General features: G+C 41.5%; 2 protein-coding genes across 2 annotated transcripts in view; both read right to left on the reverse strand.

Annotated features, from left to right (window-relative positions):
• Positions 1-9809, reverse strand: part of rev3l (REV3 like, DNA directed polymerase zeta catalytic subunit) — an 84488-nt gene extending 74679 nt beyond the window's left edge. Inside the window, exon 1 of the mRNA XM_082505281.1 lies at positions 8981-9809. Within this exon, the coding sequence (XP_082361407.1) occupies positions 8981-9119 (139 nt within the window). The 5' untranslated portion in view covers positions 9120-9809. The remainder of the gene's footprint in view (positions 1-8980) is intronic.
• A 5907-nt stretch (positions 9810-15716) lies between these two features.
• Positions 15717-20651, reverse strand: traf3ip2a (TRAF3 interacting protein 2a). Its single transcript, XM_082505564.1, has 11 exons — positions 20550-20651; positions 20288-20394; positions 20060-20115; positions 19532-19963; positions 18607-18748; positions 18310-18494; positions 18103-18191; positions 17957-18025; positions 17763-17867; positions 17375-17449; positions 15717-17062 (listed from the first exon to the last, which is right to left on the reverse strand). The coding sequence occupies exons 3-11, from the start codon at positions 20073-20075 to the stop codon at positions 16916-16918; spliced, it is 1260 nt and encodes a 419-aa protein (XP_082361690.1). The 5' UTR covers positions 20076-20115; positions 20288-20394; positions 20550-20651; the 3' UTR covers positions 15717-16915.
• Between the last annotated feature and the right edge of the window lie 264 nt (positions 20652-20915).

The raw sequence follows: 20915 nt of genomic DNA on the forward strand, positions 1-20915 counted from the left end.
CAGAACCACATTAAAGAAACGACCTGCTTTGAAAAAGAAGACATGGTGCCATACTGAAGAACTTGCCCTTCTTTTGCACTTTACATTAAATGTTGTTTTTTCTTTCTCCATAGAGCCAAACTGAGAGGCGACGACTGCCTGTGAGCCTACCTCTCCTGCCTCTCTAGTAGGTATCCATCTCGTCACAGAGCTAAATCACATTACCTCGCTGGCAAAGCCATCTGGCAGCTTGTGCAGCTACAGAAAAACAACAACAGCAGCACCACCAAGGCCTCGCACTGTCACAGCCTGCGTGCCCTACTGACTTGGAAAACAGACAGGCCGAGTGTTCTGATAAGAAATCAGATTGAAGAAAAAAATTGCTAAAACACCTTTACAGAGAGCACAACAAACAGGGAAATGCACAGAAAGACATTTTTACTTGGTGCTGACTGCTTGCCTTTACAATTTTAACAATCTGTGCTGCAGATGTGCTAATATTCTATAACTTACAAAAATCAAACATGAGACAATTGGAATAAAGTGATTACTTCTTAGCTTTCCTTATTGCTAAGAAGCCATCTTTTTGGCTTGTATAAATCATACATGGGTCTCCCCCGACATAACAGCAAGCTTCCTGCAATTTAGAAGCACATTATCTTTCCATATCTCTCTTTTAGTTGAATTACAGAGAACCTCCTTAAAACGTTGCTCAAATAATGCATGCTGTAATGGTACAGCCCTTGTCAGGAATGTTAGAAGGCAGTCAACATGTGTGTATTCCATCTGTGTTAACTTTGGCAGTGCTGCTGGCTTCACTGGTTAGAGAATGAGAGGAGACAGCAAAACAAAGCTTTCCAAGTGCTTACTGTACTGCTGCATACATGTCTGTGGGAATGACACTGAGTTACAGTGGCAGCCGAGCAGGTGCTTTAAACTCACCGTGAAGGAGCACACGCTGAAGATAGATTCTTTTCAGTGGATCGATGCAGCATTGTGAAAAGAATATTAGGGGGAGGGGTGGCAGGGTCAGACTTGAACAATAGGAACTACAGTACTGATCTAACCTGTGGGGCGAAAAAGAGATATCCAGCAGCTCTGGGTGTTAATGTAAAGTCACCTCTACTACCTCAGCATGAATCGAGGTGAAAGGGAACAGAATGTGTTGGGGACAAAGTATGCTGCAGTGTCAGGCTTGTGCCCTCGACAGTGATGAGTTCGGTTACCCACAGAGAAGCCGGAGGGAGCTATTACAGCCATCAATCAGGTTGTCGCAGCAGCAGCAACAGCAGCAAGGACACTGAGGGAGCCTCTGTACACTCACAGCTCCTTCAAGACAAAAGCAGACCAAGCTGAGGAAACCCCTCATCCAGATCCTCACCAACTGAACCACTCACTGCAAGTCACACCTCGACTTTCTCTTCTCCATATTCCCTGTCTTGTTGCTCTACTGTCCTGCCAATCAAGGCACAAAAACCACCGCCTGTCACCGTGTAGTCACGACTGACTGCGGCTGGTTACTACAACTACTCTGATAATCTTTGTCGAGTTCCAGGTACACTGCAAAGAATTTCAACCCCAGGGGCATTTCAGATGTTTACTACTCTGAAGTGAATGCTTGGAACTTTCTTTGGTTAATTAAGTTGCATGAATTGTATTTGTTTAGTGTTTTCTGGAATCACATAGAAATTAAAGGCTGACACAGCATCGTGGTCGTGTTACATTCATAACCATAAAACAGTTATTTTGGTCAATTTAATGTGTGAGCCATATGCTGGATTAGATGCGGTGCCTTCCACTTATTGAGCATTTTAAAAAAATTAAAAGGATCTGGAAAATTGCCAAATGTGAATTACACTCGAGCAGTAACACATCACAAAGTTGAATGACTTCATCACCTCTGGCTAGATGTTCCTCATTAGCTGCATCTATCCAGCCTTTCTGTCTGTATTCCACCACAAAGACCAGCTGTGGTACTCTGGCATTCAGACAGAGACAAACTCTCCTCCGTATCCATATGTGATGCTCACAGGCCTATGTGAACTGGAGTCAGAGGACTTTGCCTAGGGCTGTGCGATATGACGAAAATCTTATATCCCGATAACGATATAAATAACAAAAATTTAACATTTTCTGTAAAATCTGTGAATCTCAGGCACCTCGTCTTGAGTGAAGCGTTTCCAGCTGGGCGTCGTGTACCTGGAGTCGAGTGTTTTAACCAATGCATGAAACTATACATTTTTAGACATAAGTTGTAACAGCCGCCGTTTTCTTTGTGAGTATTTATAACACGGCGTGATGCAGGGAAAAGCCTGTTCTAATGTTTGAGTCTAAGGTTTATTTTTTAGCACATGACGGCTCTTTTTTGCTTCTCATCCATAAATACTCCGCATACTCTTTCACGTGATTCAGTTTATTTTGAAAAATCCCAACAGGATCTTGAGCTTTATTGTGAAAGGTTTATGTGGAAAATAAACAAGCGGACACGCGATGGTTTTACCGTCGTTGTTGCTAATGACAACGCATAAAAACAACCGCCTGCCCGTCCATATTTTGGTTATATTAAATACAAGAGAAAGAGAGAACTTTAAGAAATTAATATAGCCACTACAGTGACCATCAAAACGATGAAAAAAAAAAATATTGCCGTAAACAGTTTATTTTGCGACACCACGAATTAAACGATAGATGTTTTTATATCGTCATCAGATATATATTGTTATATCGAACAGCCTTAACTTTGCCTGTTTACTTATTAAAGCTCTTCATCGTGGCTCCCCTGGCTGCTGGTTAAGTCCCTCTGAAACCAGACAGCACACCCCAGAGAGGATGTCAGTAGGCCGCTTCAATGGAGATGTTACAAAAATGGTAGTACTACCAGCAGACCATGAGTACAGAGCGACTGCTAGTGTGGTGACTTGCCTCTGGAGTGAACTGGAAATGTGCTACAACTAATGTGCATGTGCACTAGGGCTGCCACGATTTGTCGACTAGTCACGATTACGTCGACTATCAAAATCGTCGACGACTGATTTAATAGTCGACGCGTCGTTTGAAACTTTGTACGATCACAAAAGACGCAGGAATAAGTGGCAGGATTTAAGAGTGTAATAACGGACTGAAACAGAAGATGGCAGCATTGCATGTACAAGGATGTCAGCTACCGTTAAACCCCGAAGAAGAAGAAGAAGAAGAAGCAGCTGTGTCCCAGAATTCATAGCGCGGCCCAGCGCAGCTTCCAACAATGGCGGCAGCTAGTTAGTTTTAATGTTACTCTTATTATTCTTTCTGGGACACAAAATAAACGTTTAACATATTTTCAGGCGAGAATGTAGCTGTGTAAACTTCAAATATCTGCTCAGTTTATCAGGACACCACATATTTTCAAAAGCGCTCCGACGTTTTCGGAGACGTCTGTTACCCACTAGCTCGTTAGCGAGCCGGGGGCTAGGCTCACTAGCGCCGTGAGAACACCGGACTCCCCGCAAATCGTTTTCAAACCCACCGCCGTCTTTCGCTACTCAGGTTAAATATATATGAGTCACTTAGATAACTTAAAATGTTATTGTTTGGCTTTTTTTTTAGTATTTTATTTGTTCCTGAGTAAATCAGTTTGTCTGAGATTAAAGTTATAGTTTTTACACAGCTGATTATCAGAAGTGTGAGATGCTCCAGAATATACTCCAGTGTCCTGTTATATTTTAGATAGCAAGGAGTTTATTAAACTTCACCGAAACAATCTGCAAATTTCATTAAAATTGAATAAACTATCATCTTGTCTTTATTTTTAGTTAGCACAGACCTTAAACACTTAAAGCTGTAAGCTAATGATAGTTATATAAGAGCAGATGCTGCTGGTGCAATAAGCTGTAGTTTTACGTCTAATGGATGATGATCTGATTAGTCGACTAATCGCAAAAATAATCGGTGACTAGTCGACTATCAAAATAATCGTTTGTGGCAGCCCTAATGTGCACACAAACAAACACACACATTCGTTAGTATGCGAGAGACATTTTCCAACAACTGTTAAATCATCTACAACCATAGATGGACAGATATGGAACAATTATAAATGCAAATCTGTCCTCAGAGAAGTTAGTCCTGGTTACAGCCCTAGCAATGAAACAAACACAGGAGGCTGGGCTTTGTCACTTCATATCAAGGGCAGGCATGGAGCAAATCTTTGGAAACAGTCACATTCACTTCAATAAAGAATGACACGGGGGGGGGGGGGGGGGGGGGTCCTGAGTATTGTGATTATGAAGTCAATGTTGTGGAAACATTTGACGTCAGATACGCGATCAGAAGAGTCAATAAGTCAAACCAAAATATATAACTTCTAAAAGCATTAGTCATTAGGGGTGGGGGAAAAAATCGATACTGTGTAGTATCGTGATATTTTGTTTGCTAATAATGTAGCGATACAGGGACAGCAGAAATTGATATTTTGTTACAAAAAAAGTTTTTGTGGACTGGAACTCTGACTTCAGAGCATGTTGATCCTTTTTCTGAGCAAGAATCCTGACATTCCTTCACTGTCCAAATGTGTTTAACTTGTTTTTTGGCAGCAATAAACATGACAGTTTACTTATTTTAATTTAAGACATGTTTTATTTTAATTAAGTTTAAAACTTTTTTTATTTAATGTAAAATTATATTTTATTTTAATTTACTTTCAAGTTCTTCAGTTGCTGAATGGGCTGCATAGTTTTCATAAATTGCATAGTTCAGAATAGCTATAATTGTACCAGATGGTTGCATTCAGTTAAGTTGGACTAGACTGTAATACAAACCGTTCAGTTTGTCAACAATAAAACTGATTGAAATGAGAGAAAGACTGAGTGCGAGACTTTGATATTAGATAAAATGAATATTGATAAAGTTTACCTTTATGTACAGAATCTGAATATCGCAAAATATTTTAAAAAAATTGCAATAATATCGTATCGTGGGATGTATGGTGATTCCCACCTCTATTAGTCATACAGGATTTATAGATTAAAAATAATAACATACCTTTTTCTTAAAACATTAAGTCACTGTACATGCTCTCCAAACATACTGGTAAAAAGTAACTGCCAGTACTGCTAAAAAAAAAAAAAAAACCAAAAAACCCAAACACCTCCTTTGTCCTCTGCATGTAGAACATCAAGTATTTAATTGATTTTCAAATGAACAGTAACTCTGTGTCCCCACATCGAAAATACTCTAAAATGTTTCTTCCTCTATTGAAGATTCAAAAAAACCCTGACAAGAAGCCGGGCCTCATCTGAAGGGAAGGAAGAAAAAAAAAAACATCACAGGAGGAGGATTAGTGCAGAGCAGCCTTCGGTCTTCTTTTGTGTTTCTACTCTATCACTATGGTAAACCTGCACTTAAACTTAAACAAAAGTGTAAAATCAGTGGGGGAAAAAGAACGAAAGGCAACTCCAGAGAAAACCTGTCAACAACTAAACATCTTAATCATACGATAAGTGAACCCTGGTTCGACAGAAAGACAGGAGAGTAAACAGTAAAGGGAACAATGACCTTCTGTTTAATGAGCCAGTCTCCTTTCTAGTCTGCCTATTATCCTATTAATGGATCAGGAGGAATTCCTTCAGATGGTATTAAGGGTTCCCCTGGAGAGTGCTAAACCTGGGAAGGAAAGGGCCAGAGTAGAAAAAGAGGCCCTCATTTTTACCACCCTCTGGGCTTCAATGCTTGGCCCTCTCATTCAGGTCAATTGGTCATGCACTTTCTCCCCCTCTCCGCTCTCATGCGTACCCAACACACACTCTAGTGTACACATCCAAGCGATGAACCAAAACAGCGTGCCTCCTGTTGCCACGAGGACCAGGCCCCGTCAGCGTATCTAGATCTAGCTTGTCAGCTTCAAGCCTGGAGATGCATGCCCTTAAAAGGTTTCCGGCACCTCAACAGCACCAATAACTTTTATAACGAAAGGATTCCTTGTATTGTCTTCCTCTTGAGCTAAACCAAAGATGGGCATGCATGTACAGTATGTGTGCTGCAGAGGCAGGACAGTCTCTGAATGCTAACAAAGAGTGGGGAGGGGGAAAAAAGCAGGAAACTTGGCATCAAATTACACAGTGGGAGTGTGCGTTGCTTAGGTCAGGGAAGGACAGGAAATATGAGGCCTGGGGTTGTGGAAAGAGCCACGTGGTGTGGATGCGCTGTTGACCGCTTACACCAGAGTAAACACGCTAAACACACATGAACAGTCTGAGGAGTCAACGCAATGAAACCATAAAAGGCAAAGTGAAATCTGAAGAAGAAAAAAAAAAAAAACTTTCTAGTAGGTGTGGCTTGTTTCTAAGCTGCAGGAAAGGAAGAAAGAAAGAGATCCCTCTCCACTTCAATGCTTTCCAGATGGTGATGTAATTTTAAATCTGAAAATGTGGCCACACAACTGATACATAAACTGAACGAGAGAGGGATCCGACTATGAGAATCTGCAGGGCATCGACCGCAATGCACAGACTGCAGACAAGATACTCTGTCATTACTGCAAGTGGAAACAACACAGAGCCCGATATTCAAACTGCAGATACAACACGCACAGCAGAGAAACGAGGCTTGTTCGTGTGCTGCTGAACCTGTAAGGACTCAATCAATGAAAGCTCTTAATGCTCCACTGGGATCCTCGCTTTTGTTTCACTGCTGCATACTCAAGAATGTTAACCAATCAGATAGGATCAGAGGCATAGGCATTTAGACAAGTGTGTTGGCAAACACACGTGGGTCAAACCAACCGTATCGACAAACCATCATTGTTATGACAATTATGTAGCTGGCTCTTTTTCACTGCAGACATTTGTGCATGTCAGAGCAGGAAAAACACAAGTGGAATGTGGCTGGATATTATTCAGCTGAGTGACCTGCACCAGTGCACTTGTGTTTGCTACAGGTTTTTTGGCAAATAAGAAAAAAAGAAAAAAAAAAAACTGTACCATTTAGTTGTTTTAGTGTACACCTCCCTTCAGATGCATACTTTTGCACACGTGTGTAGCCTCCTAAATCTTCCAACACCAAAAACATTAATATATTAGTTACTGTCAACCACATTTTATTAAGAGGCCATCAAATTATGATGACTTCTTACAGCCCAAGGTAACAAAGACTTATCTGACAGGAAGCCTAGATTATGCGGTTCACTATCACAGTTCATATCAAACAGAAAGGGGAAATAAAATTGTTTGACAAAAAAATGTTTAAAAATTACTTAAATGAACCATTAACGTTCAAACAATGGATCTGCTTATCACTATCACTACACTTTGAGACGAGAAAAAGGTATTAATTAATAACATACAGAGAACAGCCACAACAACTGCTTTGACTTTGTGCCACTAAAATAGCTCTTCCCTCCATAACGTACACAAGACGTCTGGGTGTCAGGCACTGAAACGTTGGAAGCAAATTTTCTGGATTCTGTGGTTTGCTACGCGTAGAACATCCATGGAACGGGCTTGTTCTCTGGTGGAAGTTGATTTGGATAAGGATTTGGGGAGTTCAGGGGCCGGGTCAACACACTGGTCTCTTCATGTTTGTTGTGCAGATAACTGTCCTGCTGGAGGATACCACTGGTGGATAGAAGTCACATTATCTGAGGCAAGTTGGGTGGTAAAAATCAAACTACCGTCCACATGACTGGCAGGATGCAGGGTTTCCCAGCAAAACAATGAATGTTATCCACACCACCAGTCACTTCAGGTTTTAATATTGGACCTTATCATTCACACTAAAATTCACCTAACAAGCCATCACTGCAGTTTCTGGGTCTGTATACTCAATTTGCATGAGAAGCAATGCATGTGAACGTGCAGACCTGAACACAAACAGGGCCAAACCACAGCAGACACCTTCCTCACCATGACCCGCTGTCCCCCCCCCTGTTGTAAAGCCTTTAATCCTCACTGAGGGCACATCCTGCTGGACGCTGCTCCAGGTCATCCTGCGACCCAGGAGCACTGATTGGGCGAGGGGGCAAGTGTAACTCACCATTTCCCCCCCACTGGGGACAAACCTTGCTAAGAATATCTATAGTCACTACACTGCAATGTGTCTTCACCCATCAAACAAGGTTGAAAAGAGGGCACAGTGATTGCCGGAGGATTTGGCACAGGTTGCTAATGCTATGCCATTGTACAGGAAAACCATTCTTTTGTTTTGTGGGGATTAAAGTGGCCAGAATGCCTGGCTGTAATGGCTTTACCGAAGAGCAGGGCATGTGGCACAGTTCAGAAAAAACACACATCTACAATAAATATCTGCAACACATTTGTCCTGTATATTTTATCTAAAGCAGCACCTGCAAGCCACGATAGTTACTCCACATACTGTAGGGGTCTTGTCCAGGCTTGTAGCGCTGAACATTACACACTCACACAATGCATGTTCCGTTTTGTATACAATGACAACCTCTGTTGTCAAGGCTATCAATGTAAAGTCACGACTGCCCTGCTTTATCAACACATGATACAGTAATTATTCTATACATTTTTCTTCCACCATATAATACTGTCACCCATTTTACAGTTAGGCAACAAAATGGTGTTATCCTTTCAACCCCCCCAATAAAATAAATAAATATATATATCTGCATGCCAGCCACACTCCACAGGTTGCCATAAATACAATAAAAGCATCGCAGGGGAAAGGTACCAGTTTCCCTGAATGCCACATGTGGCAGACAGACACAAGGTGTCCGCCACCGCACCACGATGGAGCGAAAACAAAGCACAGCGGAGGGCTCCCACTGCTGCAACAGGGCTGCATGCCGCGTTGGTAAAACGTGTCAACACCCTACAACATCTTCCTGTCACATACATAAAACACCCGTTAGGTTTCCTCGGAACAATACAGCGCGGATGTGTTTGTGCGCGCGTGTCCAAACAGCAGCAGCAGCGAAGGCAACAAACCTGTGACACGCCGCGTGCAGCAAGCTTTAGCTTACTGAAGAGTCAACGAGAATAAAACACAGGACAAGGCTAACCTGCTGGTGTTGCTCCAAATATCCGCACCACCGGCACTTTCTTCACATCGCTCTCCCTGAATTCAGAATAGCAGACGTCCAGGTCTTTAATGGGACTTGTCAGGTAGTAGTCTGCGGTGACGATTCGTACAGCAAACATGACTGCCGCGTCCGTCAAATAAGCCAAAAAACTTTAGCTGCTAGGAGTCCACAAGATGCAGGGACCACGGTGGCCAGTCGATACCAGCCGAAGACTGCTGCTGTCACGGCGGTAACACAACGGCAGAGCGGAGGTAAAGCCCAGTTGTGTCCCATGGAAGAAGGGAAAAAAAGAAGAACGGGAAAAAACGCGAACAAAGATTCCCGTTGGCTACAATGCTTCCCGAGGTGCCGTCGCCGTTAATGTCCAGCTGCAGCCACGGGGAGCTAAACTCGACGGTGGCGGGTTGTTAACAGGCGCTCCGCAGCTGTCAGCTTCATGTTTTTAGTAGTGATTGCGGCTGTCCCGTGATTTTAGCTATCTCTGTGGTGTTGTAAGCCAGGAGGACATTCCTTCCAGTATGTAACGTTATCTCTCGAAATCACCCCTCAGAACTAGTCCCAGCCAGTCCGCTTTTCTCAGGTAGACCCTCAGTCTTCCTCTTGCTCCCTCTTCTTCCATATCAGGCTAGCCCGCGTTAGCTAACCTTTAACAAAGCTACTCAAAATCCAAAGAGTTGTACTTCCGCGTGCACACTTCAGAATAAAATGATTTTTGACTAGTCCAGCGCAGTGATCCAAGACACTGGAGTGAGAACGACCATTTTATTTTGAAAGGCTCAGCCATGGCATACGTTGTTTATGGGCTACGTAACTGGGAGGCATATATACTTGGTTTTTTGGACCATCTCTCCGGCTAAGCGCATTAGGCCACAAAGCTGCATCTGTTTGGAAATTCCCATCATTCAAATAAGATTATTCCGCCAGCAGGAGACAGAATGTGCTATCCCTCAGCTTCTTAGTGTGTAATGGTTGCAGAAACCTTCAGGTTAGAACGTTTTATGTGGCGAGTTGTCCTAAAAATACCCTAAATACCCGAAATAAGCATGTCACAAATCAAATGCACGAAGTCACCGGTTCTATCCTGTTACATCCCGATTGGCATTTTTTTTTAAATAATATAAATATGAAAATAGACGCAATTTTTGCTAATACAGATCCAAGATTCAATATTTGTTTTTACAATATAAGTGACAGGAATTAATTTTTTTGAGCTCGCATTGTTAGGTGAAACCTTTCACCTAACACTGCAGAGTACTTAGCACCACAAACAAACATTGGCAAGAGCATTGTTATTATAGGTGTTATATCATTACACTGTGTAGGTATGTGTGAATTAGGGGAAAGGGTAATATCCTATTTATCTTATTGTGAGGAAGGAAAATTATCCTAATAAGACGAGGATGATGATTATATGTCCTGTCTGTGAAGCATTTTTGAGACTTTACATGGTACATTGACCTGTACAAGTCCAATTGACTTGACTTGACTTTAAGTTATAAGGGGTAGGAGGAAGTATATTTCTGAGTCACATGAGAACAATGAGCATATGAAGTTATAGCTTATGAAATGTCTCTTCTTTTCTTTTATTCCAAACAGCAAAGAAGAAGAAGAAGACGTCTTGCTTAAAGCTGATTCATTTCATGTCAAAATATTTGTTTATACAGTAGTATTTTAAAACTATGAATGTAGCTTATGGCTGTGAAATAAGAAACCAATGTTGGTGTTCACATGTTCTTTATAATGGTCTGGAAATAGCGCATTGATCAAATACCTTCAATTCTTGGGAAATGTTTCAGAATTACAGCAGATCTCAGGATCAGCGGATGCTTCTCTGCTTTATTGCCTATTAGGCTTGTCCTTGTTCCTTATGGTATCAACAGCATCCTGTTGTTGCAACACCTCGAAACAAGTTGTTTTTTTGGGGGGTTTTTTTACTTTTAATGCACTTTCTATGATTTAGTGTGACCAGCACTCACGGGTGCTTTTTATGGATGCCTATAACAAATCTCCAAGCTCTTCATCATTCTGCTCAGATTCCTCGAACAGCCAGTACATGGCAGGCAGCAGTGCTGGATGTGCTGAGCTCACTGCTTTCTCCTCTCCAGTGACAGAGCCATAACCCTCTACAAACAGCTGGTTCGGTCCAGTTCATGCTGGGGACACGGCAGTCAACGACTCCCCGATGATAAAAATGTTTCATTAGCATTTTCATCAGCACACGCTCCAGCAGACAAAGGGAGCCTCTGTCTGCTGGAGTGTGCGCTGACCTTGAGTAAGAGCCTGGCCCTCTTAATGAACCAATCGGCAGTCGTATGCTTGCATTTGCCAGCAGCATGCCCGAGGTCTGAGAGCACTTATCAAACAAATCCAAAAATATTATGGATGCCATATTTAATGTAGTGTTTGGTGGGAGCTTTTAGCTAAAGTGCTTTACAGTGCTAAGTGCATACATTTTTAGTATGGATGAGCCCAGTGGGAGCAGAGCCTAAAACTTCCTGCTTCATAGGCAATCTGTTCTTAAGGATTTGTTCTCCTCAGTGAAGGAGAGGAGGGAAACGAGTGACATCCTTGAGCTGTTTCATATGTCTGCCATCAAGGACCTTGAGCTCTTACGTACTCTTCTGTCAAATCGACGTGTAACAGTTATAACTTTGAACGTGCTTTAATGGAAGTGGGTTTGTACATAGATCATAAATTTGGTTCTTTTGCCTTGTATCTCCAAAACTTGATGTTAAACAATTCTCACTATCACAGACTTTATTTCTTCCATTACTGTCAGTTCTTTTGCACCAATCTCTACCCTTTCAACATCAGTCTAAGGTAGAGCCATCTCAAGTAGAACACAGGAAGACCTTTATTTCTCACCTGGTTTTAGATGTGTTAGTGTGAGACAAGTTGGTTCAGGTCCTTCTGATATCAGCCTGCTTTGCGTCTCCTGTTTGGCGATGTCACCTTCTTACATGCGCATGTCCCACCTGTTCTCATGTAAGTGAATAATCAGTGGAATTTACCATCTCCGATTTGTTCAAATCTAGCAACATTTGTGGATATGTTCAGATTTGGTGTGTGTTCAAAATGTGTTGCACATTTCTCTGTTAGGCGATGAGTCTGAAGAATCATGTCAGGTTTTATTTGTTTCTGATGTTTTCTCTGTGCCTTCTGTGTTTATTAGGGTTATTCTTTATGTGCCAGGGTTCTCTGTTTGGTTATGTCCATGTTTTGCTTTGAAGATTAGTTCTAATGTGTCTCCTTGTATTTTTACTTCCTGCTTACCTTGCATGCCCACTTTTGTCTTTGTCTGCCCCGCTATCATTAGTTCCACTTGTGTTTGATGGGCTTCACCTCTGTCTAATGCTATATAGTCCTGCCTTTCCCTTTGTCAGTGCATCTGTTTGTGCGCCATGTGTTCTTGTAGCATTTGTCATGCATTTAGTCTGGGATTGCTGTTTTCCTTTAGGCTATGTGTGTCTGGATTTTAATCAGCCTCTTTGTCCTGCATTTGGACTGTGTGTTTCAGTGCTTCCTGGAACTGAGATAACAATATTGAGTATGTGTGGAGGTTACTGAGATTACTGTGAAACATTCACTGGTTGCATGAGCTCATTCTTTAATGTAATGTTTTAGGGGGAAAAAAATCAATAGATAGATGTGTATATATATATATATATGTATATATATATATATATATATATATATATATAGAGAGAGAGAGAGAGAGAGAGAGAGAGAGAGATGGATATATATTGGAAGGGTAGCTTAATGGTCAAAGTTTTGTTGATGAAATTGTTTTTATTTTTAATTGTTGCACAGGTCATGTTCTTGCCATTTCACCTAACGTGGGCAAATACACATTAGTGTTTTGCCCACATTATCCTGGGAAGGGTTTGGATCTTGGGTTTTACAGCATTCCCAATAATGGTAACACTTGAGGAAAAGCATTTTTCATGAACAGTCTCTTCTAAGAATTCTGTAAAATTTGCAAAAAGCAGGCAATGCAGGCAAAAGACTGACAGACCTCTCATTGAACATATTGTCATTTTGATTCCCCATAGTGCTTTTCTGTAAGATTCTCATGTATTAGATGTAACTTCATGCCGTTTAGGAAGAATACGTGCGTTTGGCTGCTTTGGATCCACCAGATAAGACTGAGTGGAGTGGTGTGCAGGTCCTGAAACAATAACAAACAGTGGATTTATTGGTTCTGGCTGCAGCTCTGTTTACACGCAGGCACCTCATGCAGGAGCTGATAAAAGCTTGGACATCAGCAGAGTTCCCCACAGAGACGCACACATATGTGAGCAACATTTTTTTTTTCCTTTTCTGTCAGGTTTAGTAAACAGGCTGTGCACACTGACAGAGTAAAATGAAGTTCAGAGTGAAAATCTGGCAGTTAAAGGTGCCCCACACAATGCTGGCTTATCAGGGAGTCAGTGGTGGAACATATGGACCGGATGTTTTTACCAGACTTCCTGGGCCCCTGTCTACATGTTTTATCACACTGATGCTTTATGACCGACATTTTTTTTCTTTTTTGTAATCTGTTCAAAGTGAAAGGTGACCCCAGTTTAAAAATAAATAAATATACATTTTTACATGTATTTTTTAAATAAAAAAATAATAAAACAATGTATAATTGGAGAAGACATTGGCGCTTTCACCATGAACAGATGACTGATGCTGGGTGTTATTGTTTGGTACATGCTGCCATCTTCTGGTTCTTCCAGTTAGCCTTTGCATTACACCAAAGTACTTGGACCGTCTACATAACCATCCAGGGTCACCGTAGACTTTGCGGTACTGCAGACTCGACCTCTGCGAGCATGTGGCTATCTGGAAATGTGCTGTTTACTTTAAATAAGCGCAAATAAATAAGAACAACAGATTCAAATTGTCCTGTGTTCATAATCTCATTTTCTATTTCAGAATTGCAACATTTTAAATAATACTTTTCAAAAACCTGCATTATATATTTATAGCAAATTTGTGTTGAATTGAGAAGACAATTATCCTGTAATTAACATTGTTTCAGTGCATCTGCGAGCATCTCCGCTTTACCTCTCCAACTTTGTCTCCAACCTACTCAACCTGATCCGTCCCTCTCATATACTCATTTCTAATCCCATTGATTCTTGTCACTCCCAATGAAAATCTTAGTATAGTCAACTCAGTACCACCTCCATCCCCTGTCTTTATGTTAGTGCAAACACGTCCAAACCATACATTTTAACAGGTCTCATTATTATCATGTAAACATTTTTCAGTCTCGCTGCTATCCCTCTGTCACCGATCCCACCCTGACACCCCTTGCTTTGGCTCTCAAACTTAAATGTATCCACCTTCACTACCTCCTGTCACGATGAGTTGTGTGGCTGTTAGTGGCTGGACCCACGTGCAGGACTCGGAGACAAAACATTAACTTAAACGGCAGCTTTATTTGCTGGTGAGACAAACTTGGCGATACATAAACAACAACTTAAACTAACTAGACTGGAGACGCAAATGACTCTAACCTGAAGGCAGACAACGACGAACACGCACACAACAAACATGGAGGATGCAACAACTGGCAGGGAAAAACACAGAGCTAAAATACATACTGAGGTGATTAGGGAATGTGAAACAGGAGGGAGACACAGCTGGGAGAAATTGGGGCTAACAAGACAGGAGGAGCAAAGCTGGACATACTGACATAAGACACAATCTTTCAAAATAAAACAGGAAACAATACACAAGGACGCAGACTAAGAAACACAGACTTAACACAGGCAGACCTAAACATAAACCAGAATAAGCTGGAACATAGAACATCATCATCAAATATATCAAGAAAATAACCAAAAATACAAAATCAAACTAAAACATGAAAACTCAAAATACTGGGTCAAAACGCCCAGAACTGTGACACCTCCGCTCCGTGTAGCTTCACTGTTACACTTCTCTCCCTCTCAGCTGCATGATTTCTGTCTTGCTTTTATTCAGTTTAATTGCTTTTCTCTAGTGCATACCTCCACCTCTACCAGACATTGCCTACAAACATCATAGTCCACGGAGACTCCTGTCTGACCTCATCTATCAGCCTGTCCATCACCACTGCAAACAAGGAGGGTTCAGAGCTGATCCCTGATGTAATTCCACCCCCAACTCGAACCCATCTGGCACTCATACCGCACACCTTACCATTGTTTTACCGTCTTCATAAATGTTGTGCGCCATCTTTACATACTTCTGTCACTCCTGACCTCCTGACTGAAAGTAAATGTTATGTGTGTAATGCACTTTCTTGGCAGGAAACCACACTCAGGCTTGTTGATGATCCCCTCTCTTCTTAACTTAGTTTCAACAACGCTTTCACATAGCTTCATGGCAGGGCTCAACAACTTTATCCCTGCATAGCTTGAAAATCAGTACCAGTTCTTCCCCATTCCTCAGACATGCTCTCATGCTGAACACAGATTGTGTTAAGTAGTCTTGTTTAAATCACTTTCCATCTCTTGTAGACATCTCAGCACTTCTACAGGTATTTGGACCAAATGCATTTTTATTCATCGCCCTTATTTCCTCCTTACTAATTCTCTGCACTTCCTTGATTCTCTTTCCTCAATCCACACTCCTTCTCTAATTTTCTACATTATTTCCTTGAAAGCTGTGCCATGTAAAATATATATTAAAAACTGCATGGTTTGGTGGTAATGAATGAAGACAAGACAACATCAAATATTGAAACAGAATTTTTTTACTGTACATTTCTAAAAACAACACACTGTGTTTACTGGGGGAGACCCAGGAGTACATGTTGCTGTGAAAGCAAAATATTTTACAATCTTTGCTTAATGAAGGATTTCAACTGCTCAACAGTTCAGGCATTGGTGCTATGCGGACCAATGCCCTCCATACCATCATACGTGCTGGCATTTGAACTGCATGCTGATAACAAGCAGGATGTTCACTCTCATCTTTACTCCAGAGGGTAGAAGTATTCCTGGATCATAGTGGTGGTCTGTGCGTTTGCGTGGTTTTTGAATGTGCATTTGTAAATGCAGTCAGATATCACATCCACGGACTCTTTCAGAACAAATCCTTAGCCCATGCAGTCTACTGCTGAATCACGTCTTGAAAATCATAGCCGCTCAATATCAATTTTCAGCTTTTTCTATTATGTACAGAAATATGTTAGTGATACTTATTTACTCTAGATCATGAATTCTCTAAATGCTTTGCAATTTTACATCCAGAATTTTTTATTTTTATTTTTTTAAACAGTCCTACTTAGCACTCCTTTTTTGGTTGATTTTCTATATCTCTCTATCTCTATATAGTTTTTTTATCATTAGTAGTAGTAGTAGTGGCCTGCGTTGCCTTGTGAGCTGAAAGATATTTAAAATAAACACACTTCTCAAAATATACTAATGCTTCTCAGTTTTGAGATTACTCTTAAAGCACTGTACCTGCCCAGCACTTAACTGTACACTGTTAGGAAAAAAATAGATTAGATAAATAATTATGTGGCTGAATATCCAGATATTTGTAAGTGTTGGTGAAGACTAAGCCAGATCTTTCACATGCACAAAATCACAACTTCAGATATGTACTAATGTTTCTAATATAATAAGCTAGAAAAAAGCCTTTCTGCCTTCTTGTAGACAAATATTGGTTAAATTCATTTGAAGTGTATATTAAGGAAAGAATAAGAAACCAAAATGAAACCTACAAAGTAGCAGCAAAAGCTCTGATTGGCCAGTGTAAAAGCAGATTTGTCGGAAATAAACAAGTACGTTTAATCTACCTGTAAAGGTTAAACGTGCCACTTCATTGATTGTTTATAACTGAACACTGTTAAAGATCAGTAAATCTGGGGTAAAGTAAACAATTTTAACTATGCCACATATTTTGTCCCCAGTCCTCTTTTTACTGCTCTCAGACAGGACGGAACGTGAGGGTGAGGTCAGCACTCCGGTGTGGGATGATGTAGCGCTCCTCCCTCAAGAGACGCAGAAGCAAATCCTGGGTGTCCTGGGGCCAACGGTAGATTCTGGTACTCTGAAGCCAGCTGGGTACATGAGCCTGTAAGAGGATACGAGGGGTAGCCGTGGGTTAACATGCACAGTCAATGTACGTAATCCTCTGGATTCATGGGCCTTTTACCTGGAACCTAACTGCCCTCATCTCTTTCCTGTTTATAGTCTACGCAAAGCTGTAAACTTTATTTGTCCTTTTCTTTTCAATCAGTTTTATTGGAGGGTTTTATTTCCTCACATAGGTTTTACTTATGCTTCCAATGCGGGGTGATGGTGAGTGGTTTATTAAAGGGTCAGTTCACACAAATCACAAAGACATGCCCGTCCGTCCCCCCAATCATGTGTTGATCAGTCTTACCTTGGCTGCATTGGGAAACATCACAGGAACCAGTCTGAAGTTCAGGCAGCCTTGCTGGATGTACTCATTTTGAATCTGTGCCATTGTGAAAGGATAGTCAGTGATAGAACTAAACAAAGGCTTCACTCATGAGTTCAACCAAAATGTATTTTCCTTGTCACCTAACATTGACACAATTACACATTGTGATTGATGCTCTGACAGAAAGCAGAAGAATTTGACTGCACTCTGCTCTGGCACACTAACACAGTGAGGAATCTGGGAGGTATTTCCTCATTCTTCCATGCAATTGAAATGTGAGAGGAGGTACTATAATGATACAGAAAAGCCACAAGAGGGAGACATTGTGAGAAAATATTTGCTTCTCAGTTCCTAAGAGGCCATTTACCTGGTTGTGGATGTACTTTGTGTGCAGGCCATGCTCATCGACTCCATCTCCTTCCACATCCGCTTTGTACTTGGGGCTGATGGCCACAATGATCAGCACTGATTTCTGTCAAAACAATCCTCACTGTCAATTTTTCAGCACAGCTGTGATAAGAGTTGAAGAATTGCCTAATCAAACTCAGCCGTCACACTTACATCATTCAGAAAACGGTCCATCCATTGGTTGATACCCATGCTTCGGATTGAACTGTCAAACATGTCGAGCTGAGGAAAGGCAGAGCGAGTGAGAACATTTGAAGTGGAGTGAGCATCTGCGGGAAATCAAAGGCTGATGGACTTACTGAGGGTCTAAAGCCTTGGTCCACGAGAAATTTAACAAACATGAACATTTCCTTGGCTATGTCCACTGAATATGTGATAAAAACTCTTCCTGTCAATGAGGGAGGGGAAAAACAGAAAACAAAAAACCCATCAGTCATTATCCTGAACAGAAGGGAAACATGAAACAGAAGGGAATGATGCATGCTTTGGCACATGGTGGGACTTACTGCACTCCTCAGGAAGACTGATGGTCCTCCTGATCTCCTTCGTGCCTGATCCTGCGCCTGCAAGGTCGGAGCAACCCACGCTGACCTCATGCATCACGTCTAGAGGAGGTGTTGCATAGGGAGGCGCAGAACCACAGTGACCATTAAGAGCACCTTTAAGTTGCTGCCCATTTTGAGAGAGATTCCTGTGGAGGGAAATGATGAGAAATGACCACAGAGTGACTCACAACATACGGTATTGGGGAAAGTATTCCACCAGTGAACCAATGCTGGAATTAGTAGATCATAATGACAAACATTTTCTGGTGAGGTTGAGGCTCCTGGTGTCGGGCTGCTGGGTAACCCGGGTCTTGATGACAATAATTATCGTGTCCGCGCAGGTTTGCTGGAGGCCAGCACGCGCGCTGTTTCAGACAGCTTCCCTGCATTGGCATGTGGCCTGCAGACAGACACAGAGGAGCAGACATAAGTTCCTCTTTCAGATGGTTTAGCAGAAATGAGATGCAGATTGTCCTGCTTCTGGAATGCAATAGCACATTTACTGTTTGTTCTTGAGTGCTAAAATTATGGTTTTAAATGATTGCTGCCTACAACCAATTTTTTTCAGTGACATTCAATATCATATGTCAAATTCATAGTCACAATATGACCAATTATAGTTATCATTTGTTATGGGACACTCGATGTTTCCATGTTATTGAGTGCCAGCCGCAAAGTAAAGATGTCTTAAAGTGGGCATGAGTTTGGTGTTTTAGTGTCCTATGACACAGTATCAACAAACAGGGCTGAAAAAGGAAGCTAAAAGCTACAGTTCACCAGCTTGTCAGTCCCTATAGAATCTCATTTTAAAATGCTTAACATTTTTACAGCCTGTTACAATGTGGCACAACAGCGCTGACTTCTGTGTGAATTTGTTTTCCTGCTCACCTGGTTGGATTATTTTTTTTTTCTTCACAGGCCTAAAGTTGTGGGTGTGATTGTTTATGCTGAAAGGTTTCAGTAAACAGTAGAGAAACCTATGGATTACGTATTTTTTTGTTTTCCACGTAAATCTGTGGACTCCAAACATGTCAGCAAAAACTGAGACATTGTAAGGGATTAAGGTACAGATTATTTTTCCTTTAATTTGTGACCTCTTTTACGGTGTTCTGTGTAAATATTGGATAATTTTTCAGATCTACTTAAATGAAACAATCCAGTGGTAATTCACTGACATACTCACATGGCATATGTGGAATTGGCATTTTAACATAGTTGATGCTGTTGAAGTCCGATTTGAGCGGTTGGGGGGGCTCCAAGTACTCTGCATCGTCCACAGAGTGGCTCCGGTGCTGGCTTGAAGGGCCTATGGGGTCTTGCTTATACTGCACTTTCTGTCTTAGGCTAACATGCCAAAAATCTTCCATGAATGGGGCATTCACGTGTCCCGAGAGTGGTGCTGCTGGGGAGTTAATGCGAAACTGGTGCTTATACTGGTTCTCAGGGAATTTACTCAAGCCCACTTGTTGTGCTGCCCGCTGTGGAGGCTCAAATTCACGGGCCTCTAGCCTTTTGACGGTCTCTGTGTGTGCGTTACACTGTTCACATGGGGGGAGCCGTTCCAAGTCCAGAGTCTCACCCATTTCAACAGGAATGCTATGATGGGGACAAGGCCCTGAAAGCAAGAAGGAAAAGCTCAACAGGTTTTTACTCACTTCACTTAAAATGGCATTTTTGGCAAGCTGATAGCTCTGTGTCTGTGCCTTCCTACCTTTATAAGGGTCCATTTTTTAATTTTATTTTACCAATTAAAAGTGTCTTTGGCCTCTGTGGTGAAAATGAAAGCAGTGTTAAAATAATCTGTTGCAACATGGCACCTTAAAGACAGACACACACAAAAACACACGCACGCACATACACACACACACAGCAAAACGCCCTACATAAAATCAACATGGCGGTTACAAACTGAGACTAGAACCACAGGGAAAAGCATTACCCTTAATATGGCAAACGCTTCTCGGTAGAAGTATTCATGTGTTCTTTTATTTTTCACACTGAAACAAGTGAAAACGGAGGATCTCTACAGGTGGGTTGAAGCGTAACCTGATCGTGACAAACAAGTACAAAGGTCAGAATCATTCATCAAAAGCAATGCCAGGTATTTCTTTTTAAACAATAACTAAAAAAAAGAGTCAAAAGTTAACATGGTGTTTGACATTACAAGTTAAAGAACAAAGCCAATGTGTTTTCACACCTACCTTCGCTTAAAGCTGCTCAGCCTCAGCACAAACCTGTTTTGTGGCAAACAGGAAACATTCCCGCTGCTTGTTCCTTCCTGTCTTATGCAAATCCTGGAAGTCTCGTGACCCATTTATGCAAAAGGTGTGGAGCGTGAACTCCAGGGCTGCCAATCAGGTTGCTTCTTCAACCAGGTAGGCAGGCTGCAGCTAGCCACATTCAACTGTTTTGTTGGAAAGGTGTCATGTTTTGTTTTCATCACACATTGTGAAGCAATGAAATTGAAGCAGCAGGGGGGAAAAGGATACACAGGACTTGACAGGTAAAGAACATATACTACAGCATGTATAAAACGGTACAGTGACCCATTTTCAAGGCCATCAAAC

This window comes from Aulonocara stuartgranti, assembly GCF_965226115.1.
Source record: "Aulonocara stuartgranti genome assembly, chromosome: 15".
Taxonomy (NCBI): Eukaryota; Metazoa; Chordata; class Actinopteri; order Cichliformes; family Cichlidae; genus Aulonocara; species Aulonocara stuartgranti.